Here is a 20,870-nt window from a genome sequence, read left to right as displayed (position 1 = left end):
TGCACTCACCTTCGGCCGCACGCCGCGGAATCCTGCTATGCTCTCATTATCTGCCCGTCCATTTCCCGCCCCGAGCTTGACCGCCTCCGATTGTTACCTTGGCGATGGGAAGCTAGGTGACCACACTGGTCGGGGTCAGTTAATAATGTATCTAGACCGCCATCCCACGGCTAAGGGACTAACAGAAGTTAATTCTCAGTTCAAGAGCATGAGGTAAATTCAGCTTGGAGACCTTATGTCCTCCTGTAGCTGTCTGCTCTCCTTAATAAAAATAAGAAGAATATAATTATCCAATTCGAATGTCACTTAACTTGTGTCTGAGAGATGGATTTATTACAGATACAGAGACTAATGTGGGATGTTCCCAGCAATTAGACTCCAGATCCAGCTTATCCCTGACTACGCTCACTAAATAGTGGTTTAGGTTGTCATGACACTGGTACAGCATCAAGGATATTATTTTAATGCACGACTGGGCTTTCTCCTCAGCAGATAAGATAAGGAGTATTATTAGTAGTATTATTATCGATAAGCATTTTATTCTTGGGCAATTTAGAGAATGTGAACATTGGTAAATTGAATTTTAGCCCATATTGTGTATGTGGGAGGGGGGCTGTAAGTGGAATAGCTATGAATGATGGAGGGTAGGTGTGGAGACGCGGATCTAGAAGCTGAGGTCTCCTGTTCCCATGGGGTGTTCTGGAGCTCGGCTGCCTTCACATCCAGCGATGGGACAAGGAGGAAGCTGAGGATGGGCTGCCCCCCCCCCCCCCCAAAGTCTGGTCTGCGGTGGAGTGTGTGGATCTGGGCCTGAGATACTCCCCCCCCCCCCCTTGTCTTCATGCAGCTGCTGAAACCCAAATCGTGGTTAAACGAGGGTGGAGACGTACCCTCACATCCGCACTGCGGCATGCAGGCCCTGCTCGTCGAACGCAAAAGCACCGGCCCATCCCGGCACCGAAACTCAAGCTCTTAATTGTAATTTTATGGATGATTTAGTCATATTATCTTATTTTTACATTTTCTATTGATAGTTCCCTTCATTTTTCTCTTCCTTTGTGTCAGTTCAAAGTGATTATTGCAGCCGGGCGGGATCCTGCTGGGACCCATTTTTATAGAAGCTAGCAGCTAATTACCCGAGTAATGAAGCCCGAGATCCGGCCCTCTGCTGCTTGGATTGCAGACCCTTTTCCGGCAGGTTGGGAGAGGCAGATCAAGTCATTACGGCTGGGCTGTGGGGTAGAGAGCCCCCTTTTCTCTCCTGAGACTGTAAACAGGACCTAAACACTGGATTCATTTGTGGTCCTTTTTATGTTTCACACTGGCAACAGCAGGAAGCAGTGTGTCACATGGTCAAAAGGGGTATAATTGGGTTTATTTGACAGTTAAAGCATAGAGAAAAGACCAGATCTTATTAAATTTGTCCCCAAATGTCACTTAAAAGGAATAATAACTATACTTTGCGCTTAAGCCTTTTTAATAAAATGTTGATGACCAATAAACATCTTCTCTATCCAGTGCGGCCAGCGGGCAGAAATCACGGCCATTTGTTCGTTTTTGAAAACAGATTGAGCACCATACCAAGTGCGTCATGTGTGACCTTATCAAACGCCAGGAAGCAGGTCTGGTTGCTCATTTCCACAGTCGTCACCTATCCTTCAGCTGGCATTAGTATGCATGGTGGTGCTCAACTTCCTGTAGCTGTTTGTATGTGTTTTATTATAAATTTAAACGTGACGTCGATCCAAGAAGTTTAACCCTTTTTCTTTTCTCCTTGAATTATTCTACAGTCCTTGAATGACAGCTTAGCTCCAGGGTCATTCTCTCTCTGCTAAGTTGGGTTTGATGGGAAACAGTAAAATGTGCTTTGTGTTTTCTGTAGATTCGTTTTTATGCATCGTTTTTAACATCTATTTATGTTTGCGACTGGGTGCTGAAAATGTGTCTACATTGTTCTCCAACGCCGGCCATGTGTCCTTGTGGACTCTAGTCTAGGAAAACATCTGTCAGAGCAATTGTTTTTGAGTCTTCTCTCTGGAACATCTTTCATCTTCCGTGAATTCAAATACCATCAGGCAGCGGACCTGAAAATGCTTAGATCTTTTTTGGCAGGTGTCTCTTCTACTCGACGATGGCAACTCTATGAGGTTTGGCACAGGTTCTCCACAGGAAAGATGCCCACATTAATAACAGAAAGATCGACCAGATCCATCAATGTGTCAGGTTTGTACACGTGTGCGATTTACACTTCCCTCAACCCTTTTGAGAGGCATAATATTGTTTACATGCCTGAAAAGACTCTTCCAAAAGACATACGGCTTAGACGAAACAAAAGCATGATGGATCAAGCTTTCAGCATGTTTGGAAATATGTGTTTCTTACTCATGAATCTGAGTTCTACAGGAGAACTGGTGTACAGGTAATGAGGGGCAGGCAAACACAGGCAGGCCTCCTGCTTGGTATGCATACCGCCGTCCTGGCTCTCCAGCCTGGTCTATGGGAGATTAGGACGTCCCTGTCAGTATTAATTCACATCAGTCCACTCTATCTCTTCACCTGCCATGGAAAATATGTAAATCCCCCTGCAAGCATGACCAAAGAAACACATCAGAGCACGGTTTATTCAAATGCCCGGCTTGGCTGGAGAGTGGCTGGAAGAAGTGTTCGATTTATAATGAGGGGAAGCCTTTGAAAAAATACCTGGTTGTATTCCACCTTGACCTCATTAGAGTGATGGTGGAAGAGTCGGATGGCAGGATGAGAGCCTTGAGTCAAGAGCTCTCCAGCAGGTTTCTGCATGAAATCTGAGGCATCTACCAACCATGTTTGGGGGGGGGGGGGGTCCTTTCAGAAAGGTACCTGCTTTAGTGGGCCACTCTGCTGGGTCTTTTGGGCTAATACTACCAGACAACACACCTGAGGCAACATGCAAACTCTGCAGGTGGCTTTGTGCTTTGCAGGGTTTGCAGTCAAATTCCCCAGGCATTGAACCCATATCTTTGCTCAGTCATGTGGTCTATCCAGTCTCTTCCATCTCCATCCGGAAAACTAATGTTACATGTCCAAATCTATTCAAGAATTGACCCTATTTTTCATGCACATTGGTAAGAAGTTAATTATCTCGCTTATATTGTAGGTGAAATTCCATGCGGATTTAGCTCATTTAACAAGCGCTCCTGCGATGCACAGCTCCTTGCCTGGGTGATGCGGACTCTTGTTATTTTTCTGAAAGCTGAGTACCTTGTGTGGGCAGACGTTTTGGTCTGTTTTTAAAGGATTGATTGGTGTCATGTTTCGTACCACACCTGGAATGTAAGAAGCCAATGAGGATGTAAGTGATTGTTTCAGAGATCTGAAATAGAAATAAACATTTTGGGTTTGACAGGTGTCCATGTGCATGCAGCACCCCCCTCCCCCTCCCCAGAGGTGAACCTCCTATTTGACTTGGCTTTGCTATAAAACCGATCCCAGTGTTGATTATCACCCCATTTCTTGGTCTTTGTGTGTTCTTCCATGAAATTAAAATTGTTTAATCTTGTGTTCGGGAATAGTTTTATGCAGATGGGGGAGGGGTGCTAAAAGTGCCACACAGACAAAAACGTTGATGCTATGTTACGAGTGCATTGAGGCATGAACTGTGCATGGATAAAACCCAAGGATTCACTCTGCGGTCATTCAGGGTTACCGTTTAATAAGCAGATCAACGGATTCACCAGGCAAACAGAACCAAAGAGTGTTTCCACAGTGGGCCACACTGGTCCTGGATACCCTTTAGGCCAGAATTACTTTTCAGCAATGCCATGGTTCTGGGTTTGGGTTTGCACAGTCACATCCCTGGTCTCTGCTTGGCATCCACAATAGGAATGCGCACCTGCTCCAAGCACCGGTACTCGTTTTTTTCCTCCATGCTTTAAAAGCATCAATGTAATGGTGTGTGGTGGCCATTTTCTTCCTTATCGCTAAAAACAGACGCGCCATCTGGGTGGCTTCCAGCTAGGTCTCCATTCAGCGCTGGGATCAGGAGAGTCGCTTATCAGGTGAGCAGGGGCTTAAGTCCCAAGGCGCCCCAACATGGGAACATAGGGGTCTATTGTTTTACAGATTGTGTCAGTGAACTGGAAAACAAAACTTAAACTGATAATTATTTTACTACGACTTAACTATTATTATACTGAGTGAGGACACAGGCCAACCACAGCTCCACAGTGCTTCAGTGAGCAATTCACTTTCCTATGACGGTCTACAGATGGCAGGCAAGAGCAGCTCACGCAAGGTAACCAGGGAGGTGTTGATGTCTTGAGCTCTCACACCCATGCTCTCGGCTTTTAAAGGGATATATATGGCCATACAGAGCCCCAAACATGCTTACCTGAGATCAAAGGCTTGTCATTTGCATATATGCTAATCATGCTGGTGTGGCCCTGCCCCCATGCTACTGGGAGACTTGGAGAATGAATGTGGCCTGACAGTCTGGCAGGCGGCTGCATCAGACCTTTTACAGTCCACTCGAGCAGATGACAGCCTCGTGTCTGTCAGCACTCATAATCCCCCACCCCAGCTTGTCCTTTCTCTCACTCTATCGCTCTATCCTCCCTCTCCTCACCTCCTACTTGACTTTGATGATCCGGTCAAGCTCATTTGTAGTAAATTCAAACATATATTCAGCAACTTAAATAAATGAACAACAAAAGATTCATGCTATTACACAAAACTGCAAAGTGAAGTTGAACATGAAATAACTACATCTCAAAAACAGTTGTATATTCTTATTAACCTTGGCATGTTACTGTCCCCTGGCTCGTTCTGTATTATCAAAGGTAGTGAGCATAGGACAGGTCAGTACAGGAGAGCCCCCTCCCAGAATGATGGTCAACAATCTCTGATTCAGGCATTCCAGTGAAGCATGCTGATTTTATTGGTAATTTTTGCTTTTGTCTGGGAATACTTCTCACGGAGTTGCAGAAATTGCATCCCCATTTGCTCTCCAGGCAGCCAGTTCTGACGGTGTTGGCTTGTTACCATGGAGAGGCCGTGAACGATCAGCCTGTGCTCGGTCAGATCTGCTTCTGCCGGTTTGCTTGTTCCTGACACAGAAGAGCTACCCTGCCAATCCATATTTTCTGCTCACTGCCTGGTGTTTCTCCCAAAGTAGCAGACGGGGTTTTTTGTTGTGGATTATCATTCGGTTCGGTTTTGATAGCCGATTCGGGTCTGGGCTCGGCTGGCTGGCTCTTGCGGGCTAAGCTCTGGGTTTTGGGGGGATTTAGGCCAGCTCAGTCAGTGGGGCTTGACTGCAGGTGGAGCCACATCTGCTAGATGTTTCTCCTGGGCTGTTCATCCATGCTGACTGAATCAATCCCTCACTTCTGTACAGATATTTTGGGTCACACTCTCATTTGTACATTTACTTCGTGTAGCCTTCATGCTGGTGTGGGATTAATCAGTCGCCAGGCTAAAGCTACCTGGTGTGCGTCATGTGGGGAGTTTTGAGGGCTGACCTGCGTCTGGCCTGTTTTTTCAGCTGCCTGGCTCTGGCAACACAGCTGAAGCAGCTGCAGGTTCTGCCACTGTCCATGTTTAGTGGCTGCGTGAGACCTTGAGGCTGTTTGTCTATTATGTAAACACTGAACAATGCTGGACCCAGACGGGACCCTTGTCTCATTCCATGCCCCACGGGGCACTGTTCTATACTGCAATCCTCCATTTCCATGTGACTGTTCTTGTTTTCTGTGTATGCTGATTTAATAACATCATGTACTTTACCCCTTGAACCACGAAGTAATTTGTAGCACAGTCTGTAGAACCAAATAGAGTCAAAAGGCCTTTTGAAAATTCAATAAAGGAAGCAGAGACCAGTTTTCCTTCCTTTTTGTATGGGCCATTGATGGCTGATGGTCTGTAGGGCGTAAATATGGTCAGTGGCGAGGCATTTTGGTAAGAAGCCGGTCAGATCCCGTGCTCAGGGAGGAAGATCAGAGTTTGGGTTCTGATGATGCTCTAGGACACCTTTCCTAGATGCCTCTCAAAGTGATTTGTTGGGAATCCGTGGGAGTCGTTGGGGTTGAATTGATCTGTACTTTTACGAATTAAGGTTAGAAGTTGTTTTCAAGTGTTGGGAACACAGCCATAATTCTGTATCAGGTTCTGCTCTCTTCCTCCCCCTCTCCCTCCCTTTCTGAAATACTGGCTGTCATGGAGGCCGTCCTGATGGTCTCTCACAAGGTCATGGGTTCACTCGCTCTGTCAATGAATTCAGGGACTCAGCCTTCTGTCTCTCGCCGCCTGTTTGAGCACAAAGGCGTCTTGGCCAGCTCTCTGTGGCATGACCTTGTGCTTCCCCTGACCCCCAGCTAGACCCACAGCCTGGCAGGGTTAAGTGCAGTGAGTGACCCCGGCACTATGTGGGCTCCAACCGCAGCTTCTGCCGTGGCACGCAGGGAAAAGAGAGCGATGACAGAGCAGCTGCTCTCTTGCAGCCCAGAGCAGACATATGTGGCATGATGTCAGCGAGCTAGCCTGGTTAGCATTAGCCAGCAGGTGAAATGACCACCTCACCTCTAACAAGGAGGGTCAGTGTGCGCAGCACAAAAACACAGCATCCGTACCCAGATAGTCACCACGCCAATGCTTGCGTCTATCTTCTTATAGCATTGATCTTCCCTTCCGCTTATTACTGTGTAACTACAATCATTGTGGCCACAATTAGCCTGGATCACTACATTCATTAGGCTTCACAGTTCCACTCGCTCTCTCATTCCATCCCTCATCCCTCACTCCCTGTCTCTCTCCTGATACTTGCCCCTTATTTTCATGCGGATACGTGACTGGGCAGCTCCCTGCTGGTTGTGGTTAGAATCAGCCAATGGGATTGTGCTTCTCAGTTGCTCATGCACAGGAAGTTAAGCAGCAGGTAAAAAAAAAAAAAAAAAACCAAGTCAGACTTGGGGGGTCTCTACCCTACAGCCTCCGGAAAGGATAGGGAGCAGTAAGCTCAAAGCTATAGACACTGCCTCAGCATTGTTGGGGGGTGGGGACCTGAAAGGAGGTGCCAGATAACCTACCCCATCACTCACCCTAAAAAAAAGAAAGAAATAATAACAGGAGGATGCCTCTCAAACGTTTACTTACTCAGTCCTCCATAATGACCCTCATCAAGATTAAGATAGTGATGAAGGGGACGGCAGCACGACCAGCTAAAGGGCAGCACATTGAGGGCTTTAATTAGTTACTTTAGCACAGAGAGCAGCCTTTATTCTAGCGATCTCCGTGATTAGAAATGAAATCATAAGGAGAGCCGCCACTTCCCGGCGCGCGCGAGGGAGAGCGCGGAGACGCCGCCTCGCGCTGATTACACCCGCGCACTAAACATTCGGGCTCCAAACTAACGGACTCATAAGCTGCTATAATGGCTAATTTAGACATCGCAGACACTCTTAATGAGATTTTTTTATCTCTCTATAATCAAAACATCATCTATCCAAATTCTGATTTAAACACTAATAATTTTAATTAAAGAGTTCCAGCTGTCCGTGATTGAGGAGCCAATAGGGGTCTCGTCGCCCCAATCAACGTCGCAATTGTTCAGGCAGAACGAGTAGGATAAGGGAGTGTAGGTAGGTAAACAGATTAACTTCGAAAGGTCTGTAAAGTAGTATTAATTAGTACTATCAATTAGTAATAAACTTTTACTGTTTATTTTAAGGGAAGACTCGTAGCGCTGCCAGCTGTTTCATGGATTTCTCGCGAGACGTTTCACGTAGTGACTCACGCGGGCGTTTCCACGGAGACGCGCGTACACAAAGACGTCACGCATCCAAACGCTTGTTGATTACTGTGGGAAGCTGCGTTATTTATCGAAAAAAAATCAACAAAACGGAAAGACCGCTACATGCGAATTACTCACAATTAGTCTAGTGTCCGGGCTAGTGTCTAACGCCGGGTTTGGCGTCCTTTTATGTAAATCATTATCGTCAATCGAGCTGATAACGCAAAATGAAGATATGAGGTATTTTAACTTTGTACGAGATTACAAAAACAATGCAAACACAAGTATACAGAATACCTCATAATATTTAGAAATATCTAGATGAAAACTATCAGTCTATCTCTGTTTAAGCATCGCATGGGGTTCGCCAGTCATCCCAGGAATACTGCTGTTGGTGAGACACACATTTTGATAGTTTTATTGTCGGATATGATGGGGTCTGGTATTCATGGGTGGTGTAATGAATGATTTTTATTGTGCTTTCATTACAGGGAAGAATAAATCCAATTGAAAACAACACTAACGCTAATAGGCAGTAAAAGTGGTATCAGCCATGAATTTAAGCAATTTTGTGGTGGTTCCCAACAAGCCCACTTCGCTTAAGTTAAAGGCCAGGTCTGTATATGTAGTTTTTTTTTGTACCATTTCTAGTCTAAGACTCTTTAGAGTTAAAGACACCTTGCAGTGGAAAAACACACTAGATATTCTTCAGTCCCAGGTCTCACTATGTAAAGAGTGTCTACAGAATATAGCTTCCAGTAGAGTAAGCTATTCAGTTAAGAGATTATTTTTAAAATGAAGTGTGTTCTTTCCATCCCACTTACTACATGGTGCTGAAACACAGCCTGCTATTTTCATTCCTTATGGATGATCTCCTGTGAAATTACTTGTGCTTGTAAAAATGTGCTACATTCAGTTGTGTTTAATTAATGGATCGGTTGGTTATGAGGTGCACGTTGCCGTCTGAGTTTCTCGGTGACTGCTCTGACACAGTGGCCTGCCTGTCCCTCCTAGAAGTGCTAGAGAGCTGCGATTGGATACCTCGCAGCTGGAGCAGGAGAACAGAGACATGGAGGAGCGTCTGCAGGAGCTGCGGCAGGCCATGAGCTCTGAGAAGGAGGAGAGGAGGTGAGTGACAGCGGGGGGAGGCAGAGGAAGAAAGGAAGGACCCATAAAAGGAGACATGAGGGAGAAGACAGGATGAAAGGATGGAGAATGAGGTTTTGATGGGCCAAATATTTTGCTTTCACTCATCATCTTCTGTCAAGGCGCGTAATATGTTATTCTGTATTTTTTTACCTTTGGCAGCAGCACTTCCTGTTTATAGTGTCCTAGTTACTAGTCAAGGGTGACCTTCAGGCAGAGGGGATGGTAATCTTCAACTGGTTATGTGACTGAATTTACATTACACTACAGATTGGAAGAATCCGGGTTAGCAGACCTTCATCTGTGATATGTACATTAGTCATTTTCCCCCACAAATGAAGAATAATGCATTAAAGGAGGTAGATCGTTGTTTCTCAATACCAGCACGGCACAGGAGTTAATAACGCTCCTGTTCTTTATCACTGCTGTCACTTCATTAATGACATAAAGAATTTGCCCCTCTGACTGGCCATGTAAATTATGGAAGCATCCGGTGTCCTAATATATGGCCACATAACTCAGGAGAGGAGACCTCAGCTGTGAGATATGGCATGCTTCACGCCCAGCTGTGATGCATCGCCGTGGAAACCCTGCAGGAAGTAAAACACGCAGCTTCTGTGTTGACAGTGAAATTCACAGGTGACAGAATCCGTGTTTTGGCAGATAACAGGATGAAGAAGTACCTGGGAATTCTCCTTTGGCATTCCTTTTGTGCGGGGCTCGGATAACGGTGTCCAGATCCTGTAAGATGGATGCCCCTCCATGCTGTACTTCTAAAGAATGTGACATCACTGACTCCACCTTCCCCTTGCTGGTGCAGATCACTCTAACTTACTGATGCTGTATAGTTCATTAGTTTATGATTTTGTTCAATGTAGCATGAAACTTAGCAGTGCAGGGCTTAGATACTGACAATGGGGGCTGCAGAAAAGCTCCCCCCCCCCCCCAACTATTAAACCTGCAGTACTGAGGTTATAGATCCACTATACCTTTCTATGTTATACCCTTTGTGTTGCTGATATTCTCGTCTTAGCACTGTCCTCTCTGGCCAGAACCACTCAGCCCTCTCCTGGCCAAAAACCCCAGACAGGCAGCTCACAGCCCAAGAGATGCTACTCCCGCCACCTTCCCAAAATATCTCTGGCCATTTTGGAGGTACAGTGCCCAGGGAGGCATGCGTGCGCGCGTGTGTTCGTGTGTAGGGGGTTTTATGTAAGCCAGACTAATCTGCAGTCCTCCTAGCCCCCCTGTTACAGTCAAAAAGCTCCATCCGACCATGACAGGTGGAGTCACTGTAATCGCTTTGAGCATGAGAACAGCGAGGCCCTAAAGAGTACCGCCCGGCGTAACGATAACAGACATGCTGAAATGAGGACGCCTTCTCCCATGTTTATTTCACCCGGCATATGAAATAGTCACCCAGGATTTTATTTTATGAATTACGCTGAAAGCTCTGCTAGTTGGGACTGTCTGTGTTTGTGACTGTGCATGTCTGTATGTCGCTGTGTTTGCTTTGCCCAAGTCACACATTGCCTTTTGAGCCAATTGCTGCTGCCATCTCATCAAAGGAGGGTGGATTGGGGGTGCTGTCTCACCCTTATTGGATGGCGTGGCTTCAGGGAACCTGCGATCGTGGGTTAGGTTGCTTTCTGTCACATCGTATCACGGTGGTCCTGTGTCTCCTCCCACAGGAAGCTGGGGGCGTACCACTGGAAGTCAGGCCAGGCCGGATCAATGGTGGCATCGGCACCGAGTCAGAGACTGGGCCCAAACAAGGGGAGTCCATCTCAGAAGGCAGGCCTGCGTGTGGCTTTTCACCTCACAGCTTCAGCTCTGTGCGCTGGCAGTGAAATCCATGGCTCTCCCAGTACAAACGGCACACACCCTGTAGTAGACACCACGTGATCCTCCCAGCACAGACACACTCGCATGCACCGGGTGTTGGACACATACAGCCCCCTGGGGAGCCAGATGTGCAGGAACCCTCCTTCCTCACATGGTTATTGTTTCATTTGTAGTAAAAGTCTACGGCTGTGCGTCTGCACATTTTACCTTCTGTCAATTTACATGTGTTCCCTTAATATTCTTTTTACAGATTTGTGTACTGTGTACTTATTAAATTCATTTGCACTCTGTGTACTGTTTGTGCTCTTTCTCTTGTTTTTCATTGCATGTTTATCTGCACTTCATGCACCTCGCTGCTGCGCACATCATAATTTCCCCCTTGGGATCAATAAGGTTCATCTTATGGTATCTTGCCTGATTTCTTACAGTTACCAGCAGGAAGGCTGAGGGTCACAGTTCTCAAAGATGAGCCGGAAGGTATGTGGTCAGGATGCTTGCCACGTGTTCCCTCTCTGCAATTTTCTCGCCTCTGATGGCGTCCCATCCTTAGCACCCCACCTGCGATCTGAACAGTCACCTTCAGGTCACACAGCTGGTTCTGATTCTCCACAGAGCTGCAGAGGACCCCGGCGATGAAGCCACAGCCACCACCTGGGAGTCTAACGTCCAACAGGGGGCCCAGGCTGAAGAGGAAAGCCTGTGGCCAGTGTGAGGCCCGTGCAGCCGGCCTGGTGCGTCTCCTGGCGTTAGCATGTTTCTGCTGGCTGGACCCCAAACTTAGCTGGTCTTGATTCTGGAAGGGAAAAGTAACAACATATCCCCCCGTCTCACTTCTGTCTCCTGGAAGACACAAGTCTTCCGTCTAGTAGATTGATTTGCCCTTTCAGAGTCATTCTGCCTATCTTTACCTGCTTGGATTCTCCAATTCCCTCCCAGAAGATGAAGCTTCTGTCAACACAACAAACACTTAGAACCACAGCAACCCTGTCTTACTCTTGGAACCACAGCGTTTCTGTGCTACATTTAGAACCACAGCGACCCTGCCTTACCTCAGCAGTCTCCCTCCATGTTAGAATGCCCAGTAACAAGCTCTAGAGTATTCCCATTATATGTCCTCAGTGGAGTGGAAAAGGACAGGATGGACCTCTTTCCCCATGCTAATTGGTGCACCTGCAGTCTCCCGCAGACTCCCTCCCCAGGGGAGCTTGGAGTGGCGGGGGAGTATGCGGGGGCCACATCACACACAAAAGCCTTGCTTTACACTGCTGCTTTCTGAACTTTATGTTCTGCAGTGTATTTGGGGCTAGGTTGGGTTCAGGCATTAGTGTGGGGGGGGCGGGGGTGTTGCCTGGGGATCCGCATGAATCCTGCTGGCCTGGGGGGGGGCTTCGCCAGCTGCAGGACGCATACAGCTCCATCTCGAGCGTGTCCGCATGCATCTCTGTGCCAGTCCATGAGCGTCTCACGCTGTCGGCTCACGTCGCCTCTACGCTCGTTTAGGAAATAATGAGCTCCCCGAAGATTGTTTTTTATCACAGTAATGCACGCTGTGCCACTTGTCGCATTTTACACTTATTTATAAGTTTATTCTGAAACTTAAGCACAGGCACAATGTGCAAACACTCATTTTCCACAGTTTTCCTTCCTCTGAATGTACATGTCCCAGGCATTATTATTAATTCATTTATATTTCTTTGCCTCACGAAGGTTTGCATGGAATGCGGAGAGGATTACTGCGTGGGCTGCTTTGCTAGGTTTCACCAGAAGGGGGCACTGAAACATCACAGAATGGTTCCCACCCAGGTATGACCACTGGTATGAAGGCTAACCGGTAGCCATGCGGGATCGACTCCCGCCCTCCTCTCCCTTCCCTTCACAACTCGACGTCACCGAGAGGAAGGTCAACAGTGCGGTGGCGATAGTGAGCCTCTCCTTCAGGGTCCAGCAGCACCACTCATTCAGATGCATTGACAGGAAGGCTTAGAGTAAGAATGAGGATATAGCAGAGAGTGGTGTGTTTCAGACCCAGTTTGGGGCCAGTGTGTGGCTTCCCCATCCCTGACCTTAACACAACCGCAGTATGAGTGGTCACCCGCCTGTATTCACCAATGACAGCACTGACCACGCGTGCAAAAATCAGTGCATTGTGGCTGCATTGTAGCCATCCCTTGTTCTGCACGCTGCTCAGTGGCTGACCTGGTCTGTAGTGGAGTAGCAGAGTGCATTGCTTTACAAGAGCGGGTACCTAAAAATGACAATGTCGACCGAACAGAGAAGCGTTTGAGACAGGAGGAGGCCGGAAGCCCCTGGGATCTTCACAGGGACATGCGTGCTTGGTAGGGGGATTAAACCCTCTGGCTTCTCCACCCTTGTAATCCTGTTTGGTTTGCAAAAATATAAATCTAATCAGCACCGTACTTGCACGTCTACATCCCAGGGTGCCTGTACTCTGGGCCGCACTGCTCTGATGTGAGAAACTCCCACATGTTATTCTGCCAACTGCTTCCTGTTGACCATGCGGCGTAGCACAATAGCATAATGGTACAATACCATAATAGCACAATGGGCGTGATCACAGTATTAATGGTGTGCATGCCACTCAGGAAATGATGCAAAAATGATGAAAGCGAATCGTTTTAATTGCATGCGGGCACAAAGAGTAGCGTTTGAATCTGTAATGAACCGGACATGACCGGAATGACCGTGAGGGATGGCTCGTGCTGGATATCGGTGCCTCTCCTTCTGTTACTGTACCTCCTGTGTTCATTTGATGGCTGAGTCCTCAGGGTGACATCCCGCTACGCATGGACACTAATGACGTCTCTGGCGGCCTGGGATCGACTGGCTTCCAGCTTATGGCCGGCAAGAGCCGCCTTTTTCTGGCAGGGCATGAAAGCACAGAGAGCGGGGCAGGATCACACACAGACCGCGGGCGGGGCCTCAGCCGGCAGCGGGTTCCGTACAGATCCAGCAGGCCGCTAATTCCGCCTGGTGTGCCATGCATTAGTAGCGCCGTAAAAGCTCTGATTTCTCCCTGGCAGATCAGCAAAGGATGTCCTCTTCAGTGGGACACAGACCTGATGTGCTGGCTGGGGGTGGCCACATTCGTAGTGCCATCAGCTGTGTGTGTGTATGTGTGGCTGCCTGCGTGTGATTATCCTGCGCCATCATTCAGTCAGCTGTTAAACGGGATGTTGAAGGGTTTAGGGTTTAGGGCGCTGTCTTCACCGGTCACCTTATGAAATCATTCATGCTCTGCTTCTAACCCAGTCGTCGGGGGCCCCCAGACAGTCTACGTTTTTGCTCCCTCCCAGCTCCCAGTTCACCTGTACCAAACAAGAACGAACCGAACAATCAAGAACACCGAATACCTGGTACAGCAGAAATTTACACTGTCTGGGGGTCCCTGGGGGCTGGGTAGAGAAACACTGCTCTAAATTAAACATGGATTATTTTCATTTGTTCATGCTAATGTATAAATAAGCCTGACATATGTCTGGTATGAATTGTTTAGTCTTCTGGCATTTTTTCTTTCTCTTCTCTTCCTACATGCACTATTTTGCATAAATGATGTAGTATTGAACTGCCACACACTCTTGTCAAGTGCCTGGGGGTGACTGCTGTAAAAGGCGCTATATAAAATTTAATTGAATCGTTTTGCATACATTCCAGGCATTGCCATGTCAGGTAATGTATTGAAGATGTGGCTTAAAGAGCATGTTTAATATTTCCAGTATAGCTCCCTCTGTGCGCTGCCTCTGACCTGTGTGTTTGTATTCCATATGATTTCCAGCACACAGCTCTAACAGTTTGGACACATTAGCCACCTGTTTGTTCTGCAGGATTTCCCCGCACGGGTAGAGCTTCTGTTCTCCTGCAGCTTGTTATTTGCCGATGTGTTTCTGAAAGGTCTCTGATCGCACGCGGTGGCATCTTTAATTCATGACTGTGGCCGGCCGACCCGCAGATGGAGATGCACACCTCCATCAGCACACTGGACGTCGTCAGCCGCTTCAGCAGACAAATTGATCCCGACGAGCCAGCTGTGGAGGGGGGTGTGTCAGGAGCCGGGGGGGCCAGAAAAGGAGCCGCGACTGTGGATCACCAGCATGCCCAGGTGACACTGGGGAAGTGACACAGGAGGCGTTATGTGGGGATGTGACACAAGAGGGGTGATATGGGGATGACAAGGGGGTGACACAGGAGAGTGACATGGAGGAGTGCCATGGGGGAATGACACTGTGGAATGTAGACACCATCAGCAGCAGATTTATATCCCATAAACACCATAATTTCCTATATGTACCTTAGACTGAGACTGTAATTCAAAGTAAGGACGACGATGAAGAAGACGAGGAAGAACAGCACGGCGCCCCAATTGGGGCAGACCCAACGGGGTGGAACAAGTCCCGGTGGGGTGGAGCATTCGATGAGGAGGAGTCATCCAGGTCCTTCCAGGAGGCACTGCGGGAATGGAGGTGGGAGAGAGGGGAGGCAAAGCAGGGACAGGAGCGAACATGGAGGCCCAGGGAAGCTTTGCCAGGTAACTGCTCTGTGAATTTGGACTAGGGGGTCTGTCTGGAGGCACTGTGGATGTGGGTGTGGCTGATTATGGTATGGGGGGTGCAGGTATAGCTGACTTTTTGGGGTGTGGCTGGTTATGGTATGGGGGTGCAGGTGTAGCTGACTTGGTTGGGGTGTGGCTGGTTATGGTATGGGGGGTGCAGGTGTAGCTGACTTGGTTGGGGTGTGGCTGGTTATGGTATGGGGGGTGCAGGTGTAGCTGACTTGGTTGGGGTGTGGTTGGTTATGGTATGGGGGGTGCAGGTGTAGCTGACTTGGTTGGGGTGTGGTTGGTTATGGTATGGGGGGTGCAGGTGTAGCTGACTTGGTTGGGGTGTGGTTGGTTATGGTATGGGGGGTGCAGGTGTAGCTGACTTGGTTGGGGTGTGGTTGGTTATGGTATGGGGGGTGCAGGTGTAGCTGACTTGGTTGGGGTGTGGTTGGTTATGGTATGGGGGGTGCAGGTGTAGCTGACTTGGTTGGGGTGTGGTTGGTTATGGTATGGGGGGTGCAGGTGTAGCTGACTTGGTTGCAGTGTGGTTGGTTATGGTATGGGGGGTGCAGGTGTAGCTGACTTGGTTGGGGTGTGGTTGGTTATGGTATGGGGGGTGCAGGTGTAGCTGACTTGGTTGGGGTGTGGCTGGTTATGGTATGGGGGGTGCAGGTGTAGCTGACTTGGTTGGGGTGTGGCTGGTTATGGTGTGGGGGGTTAGGGTGTAACTGACTTGGTTGGGGTGTGGCTGGTTATGGTATGGGGGGTGCAGGTGTAGCTGACTTGGTTGGGGTGTGGCTGGTTATGGTGTGGGGGGTTAGGGTGTAACTGACTTGGTTGGGGTGTGGCTGGGGTATGGTATGGGGTGGGGTGTAGCTTTAGTAGGACTGTAGTAGCTGTTGGAGGAGGGGGTGGTATAGAGTGCACTGTGAGTTTTTGCCCGGAAACATGAATAAGTAATGGAGAATTTGTGCCCAGAAGTGTCCTCCTGATTTTATCACCATTTTCCCTGTTTGGGATAAAATCAGGTTGTCAGGCTGAGTTGGAGCTCATTTACTTAAAGTGAATGCTGCAGTATTTGGGGACGTGACCTCACAGGGTCGGCGACCCGCGCACAGCCTTCTCATCGCTGGCATCTCTCCTGTTGCGCCCATTTGTTCACTCTGGTGCCTCAGGGCTGCATCAGACGATCTGCTGGTGCAGTGTCTGTGAGCTTTGTGAGGGTCTGCCGTGTTCCTGGTCTTTGGATGGCCTGAGGAGGCCTGTCTGCCCTCAGCCATAATATCCCCTCCGTTAATGAAAACCAGCTCTTGGCCTTTAGGGTTGTCACCAGATTAAATACCAAACTGTGCTTCCAAAAAGGGTAAGTGGGATCTAGGACATGTCATTGTGGGATATGAGCTGGATTTGTGGAAATGTATGGTACATTTCATACTGGCACTGCTTATGGTGACAGAGCAAGCGGGTTTGAGACTGTCAGGTGTGAGTTTTAAGTGACATGGGGTACTGCTGTTGTACCTTTGAGCCGGGGTATAATCTGGGACCTGCTATGTGAAAGTGCACAGCCACTGTTTGTGGATTATTTTTTGAAACATTTTGACTGCTAAGCAATTTCTCAGCTAATTGACAGGTCTGACTCTCCCCCCTTGCAGTGACTAAAGAAGCTACCAGAATCCAGGCCGACCTTTTTGTTCCAAGGACCCCTGTCCGAGTGGAGTTCAAGCATGATGGCCTGAGTTATATGGAGAAGCTGCTGGTGAAGATGTACCGTAGGTGAGAGGGCTGCGTGTGCGAGTGTATGAGGGTGTATGAGGGTGTATGAGGGTGTATGAGGGTGTATGAGGGTGTTTGAGGGTGTATGAGGGTGTATGAGTGTGTATGAGTGTGTATGAGGGTGTATGAGGGTGTTTGAGGGTGTATGAGGGTGTATGAGGGTGTATGAGTGTGTATGAGGGTGTATGAGGGTGTATGAGGGTGTATGAGTGTTTACGAGCCGGCCTGTTTATGACTGTTGACATGGTGCCAGTACTAAACTTTTACTGCTGGCTGATTGTAGCGTGTAATGCGCTTGCACATTTCATTTTAATTATGCACAAACCGGCACTGAAGAGTGTACCCTTAGAGCCGTAAGTAAGCGTGACAAGGAGAAAGTTTCGGCTAGCACAATAATAAGAATCATCCCTGTGAGGCGCTGGGCCGTGGCAGGCGGGGGCAGCGTGGCAGGCGGGGGCAGCGTGGCAGGCGGGGGCAGCGTGGCAGGCGGGGGCAGCGTGGCAGGCGGGGGCAGCGTGGCGGGTGGGCGGGACGCTGTGGTGGGCTGGGGACGCCGTTACCGTCTGCCATGCTCGTTGGCCCATCACGGGCAGGGGAGCGTGAATTTTAAACCGTTTAAATGTGCCGTTCTGTGGGAAGCAGTGCGGTGCTCTGTTTCTAATCAGGCTCTGGTTCCAGAGAGGGGGGAGCGGCCCAGATCCAGCTGGCGGAGGCAGGGCGAGGGGAGGGTTGGTCAGCATGTCCGATTCTGTGCAGAGGGTGGAGCTGCGTATGACGGAGTGTTATGGTGTGCTTATGCTCTTAAACATCACTGTGGTTTAATGTTTTACTGCAGTTCAGGCCTCAGAACCTTCTGGAAAGTATTACAGAAAGGCCCCCCTTGGAACCTGAGTTGGCAGTGCCCGCAGGTGACTAGTCTGAGCTTGGCACTCAGAAATAATCTTTTTAGAGGATGTACCCTTATAGCAGTTGGGGGCACGTCTTGGAGGGTGCAGTGACCTCATTAATCCTCCTGACGAGATCAGAGATTGGTCCGTACCTGAGCCTCACAGGTAGGAGGCTGCTCTGACTCCTGCTCTGACTCCTCGGCCAGCGACACCTATTGCCCCATTCCGCGTCCTCGGGAGATGGCATCACGTCGATATCATGGCGCGGTCAATTTCGGTGATGCCCTCCTTCGGGGTCCGGGCCCTACCCACAAACAGCAGCGATGTGATGTAGCTTAAGCTCAATGTGGGAAGATGACAGGTCTGAAACTGACCTTATTTTGTGGTGGTGGGGGGGGGTTTCAGAATGCCGATTAAGGACCACTGGCCACGGCCGTCTGTCTGCTCCCGTCCGAATTCTGTGATGGATTTGAGCCAGCTGACAGATGAGGACCCCCCTTGTCTGATGGATGAGGACCCCCCCAGTCTGACAGGTTCATGCTGTTTCTCACTAAGGCCCCCACAGCCATTGACTCCCCATCTGTGTGGAGATGGTCATCTTTGTGGGACTGGGATCCATCACGCCACGACATGGCTGGGGGGCAGACAGGGGTTTGGGGGATAGTGTGGGACTAATACCCTTACCCTCTTCCAGCTAAAATAATCACTGTCAGGGAGTGTGTGTCTTCTGTGGGTCTGTGTCACGTCAGTGTCTATTTAGTGTGTGTATGATATCAGTGTCTGATTACTGCTATCACACTGTGTGTGTGTTACCTGTGTCAGTATTTGTGTGTACAGTATCAGTGTGTGTGTATTATTTATGTCAGTATTTGATAAGTGTGTGTTTCAGCGTTACTGTTTGTACAGTATCAATGTAGGCATGGTACCAGCGTATCTATGTGTTATCAGTGTTAGTATCTGATTAGTGTGTGTATCATTGTTAGTGTGTGTACAGTGTTTACAGTATCAGTATAAGTGTGTGTACAGTATTAGTGTGTGTTTACAATATGAATATCAGTATGTTTTTACAGTATCGGTGTGTGTTTACAGTATTAGTTTCAGTGTGTGTACAGTAGCAGTATAAGTGTGGGTGCAGTATCAGTATGTTTACAGTATCAGTATAGTATCAGTGTGTGTACTATATCAGCACGTGTTTACAGTATCAGTATAGTATCAGTGTGTGTACTATATCAGCACGTGTTTACAGTATCAGTACCAGTATGTGTACATGTAGTATCAGTATGTTGACAGTATCAGTATAAGTGTGTGTACTGTATCAGCGCATGTTTACAGTATCAGTATAAGTGTGTGTACTGTATCAGCGCATGTTTACAGTATCAGTATAAGTGTGTGTACTGTATCAGCGCATGTTTACAGTATCAGTATAAGTGTGTGTACTGTATCAGCGCATGTTTACAGTATCAGTATAAGTGTGTGTACTGTATCAGCGCATGTTTACAGTATCAGTATAAGTGTGTGTACTGTATCAGCGCATGTTTACAGTATCAGTATAAGTGTGTGTACTGTATCAGCGCATGTTTACAGTATCAGTATAAGTGTGTGTACTGTATCAGCGCATGTTTACAGTATCAGTATAAGTGTGTGTACTGTATCAGCGCATGTTTACAGTATCAGTATAAGTGTGTGTACTGTATCAGCGCATGTTTACAGTATCAGTATAAGTGTGTGTACTGTATCAGCGCATGTTTACAGTATCAGTATAAGTGTGTGTACTGTATCAGCGCATGTTTACAGTATCAGTATAAGTGTGTGTACTGTATCAGCGCATGTTTACAGTATCAGTATAAGTGTGTGTACTGTATCAGCGCATGTTTACAGTATCAGTATAAGTGTGTGTACTGTATCAGCGCATGTTTACAGTATCAGTATAAGTGTGTGTACTGTATCAGCGCATGTTTACAGTATCAGTATAAGTGTGTGTACTGTATCAGCGCATGTTTACAGTATCAGTATAAGTGTGTGTACTGTATCAGCGCATGTTTACAGTATCAGTATAAGTGTGTGTACTGTATCAGCGCATGTTTACAGTATCAGTATAAGTGTGTGTACTGTATCAGCGCATGTTTACAGTATCAGTATAAGTGTGTGTACTGTATCAGCGCATGTTTACAGTATCAGTATAAGTGTGTGTACTGTATCAGCGCATGTTTACAGTATCAGTATAAGTGTGTGTACTGTATCAGCGCATGTTTACAGTATCAGTATAAGTGTGTGTACTGTATCAGCGCATGTTTACAGTATCAGTATCGGTATGTGTACATGTAGCATCAGTATGTTTACAGTATCAGTATGAGTGTGCACTATATATATGGTCTAACGTCTGATACACCCATGTCTCTTGCCGCAGCTGCTGAGATGGAGCTGAAGCATTACTGTGCCTCGCTCTTCACTGTCTGTGATCCTGGAAGCTCTGATAATCTTGACTGTCCAGCTTCATCCAGCGCAAGCATTGTGGAGCGGGAGATGCAGAGTGTGAGTGTGATCCCTCCGGACAGGAGCTCTGCATGCTCCACCCGCTTATGAGGCAGGTCTGCCCTGTCTCTGAGGCACTGCCCTGCCCCGCCCCACCGGTTGGTCCCTGCTGTCCTCTCACTGTGATATAAGCAGTGCTTGTTGTATTTTTCTGCAGACGGTTGGGAACTGTACAGCCACCGACACATTTCCTGCTGAATGGGGAGTCGGCAGTGCAGGGTAAGAGATGAATAGCGCAGAGTATCTGAGACACGTCATTTTCCTTTGGGTGCCATGCTGTCCCCTGTCATGAGCATATGTTTATATCCATCCATCCATCCATTGTCCAACCCGCTTATCCTACTGGGTCACGGGGGGTCCGGAGCCT

General features: G+C 48.0%; 1 protein-coding gene across 11 annotated transcripts in view; it reads left to right on the top strand.

Moving 5' to 3' along the window:
* Positions 1-7,340: 7,340 nt before the first annotated feature.
* Positions 7,341-20,870, top strand: part of zbbx (zinc finger, B-box domain containing) — a 33,548-nt gene continuing 20,018 nt past the window's right edge. For 6 of the 11 annotated variants that reach the window (XR_002835834.1, XR_002835836.1, XR_011983212.1 and 3 more), the window contains exons 1-13: positions 8,778-8,893; positions 9,575-9,725; positions 9,945-10,066; positions 10,603-10,705; positions 11,185-11,233; positions 11,369-11,487; positions 12,464-12,559; positions 14,724-14,873; positions 15,068-15,299; positions 16,964-17,084; positions 18,377-18,504; positions 20,379-20,503; positions 20,661-20,722. Coding sequence is in view for 7 of the 11 variants with exons in the window: in XM_023792379.2 (XP_023648147.1) it covers positions 9,660-9,725; positions 9,945-10,066; positions 10,603-10,705; positions 11,185-11,233; positions 11,369-11,487; positions 12,464-12,559; positions 14,724-14,873; positions 15,068-15,299; positions 16,964-17,084; positions 18,377-18,504; positions 20,379-20,503; positions 20,661-20,722 (1,373 nt within the window). In the remaining 4 variants the exon portion in view is untranslated. Of the gene's footprint in view, positions 7,614-7,642; positions 8,160-8,256; positions 8,381-8,777; positions 8,894-9,574; positions 9,726-9,944; positions 10,067-10,602; positions 10,706-11,184; positions 11,234-11,368; positions 11,488-12,463; positions 12,560-14,723; positions 14,874-15,067; positions 15,300-16,963; positions 17,085-18,376; positions 18,505-20,378; positions 20,504-20,660; positions 20,723-20,870 lie in introns of those variants that run through there. The other 5 variants (XM_023792381.2, XM_023792382.2, XM_023792384.2 and 2 more) reach the window with 5 other exon arrangements.

Source organism: Paramormyrops kingsleyae, chromosome 17 (genome assembly GCF_048594095.1).
Source record: "Paramormyrops kingsleyae isolate MSU_618 chromosome 17, PKINGS_0.4, whole genome shotgun sequence".
In the NCBI taxonomy this organism is placed as follows: domain Eukaryota; kingdom Metazoa; phylum Chordata; class Actinopteri; order Osteoglossiformes; family Mormyridae; genus Paramormyrops; species Paramormyrops kingsleyae.
This window is presented reverse-complemented; position numbering and strand designations above follow the sequence as displayed.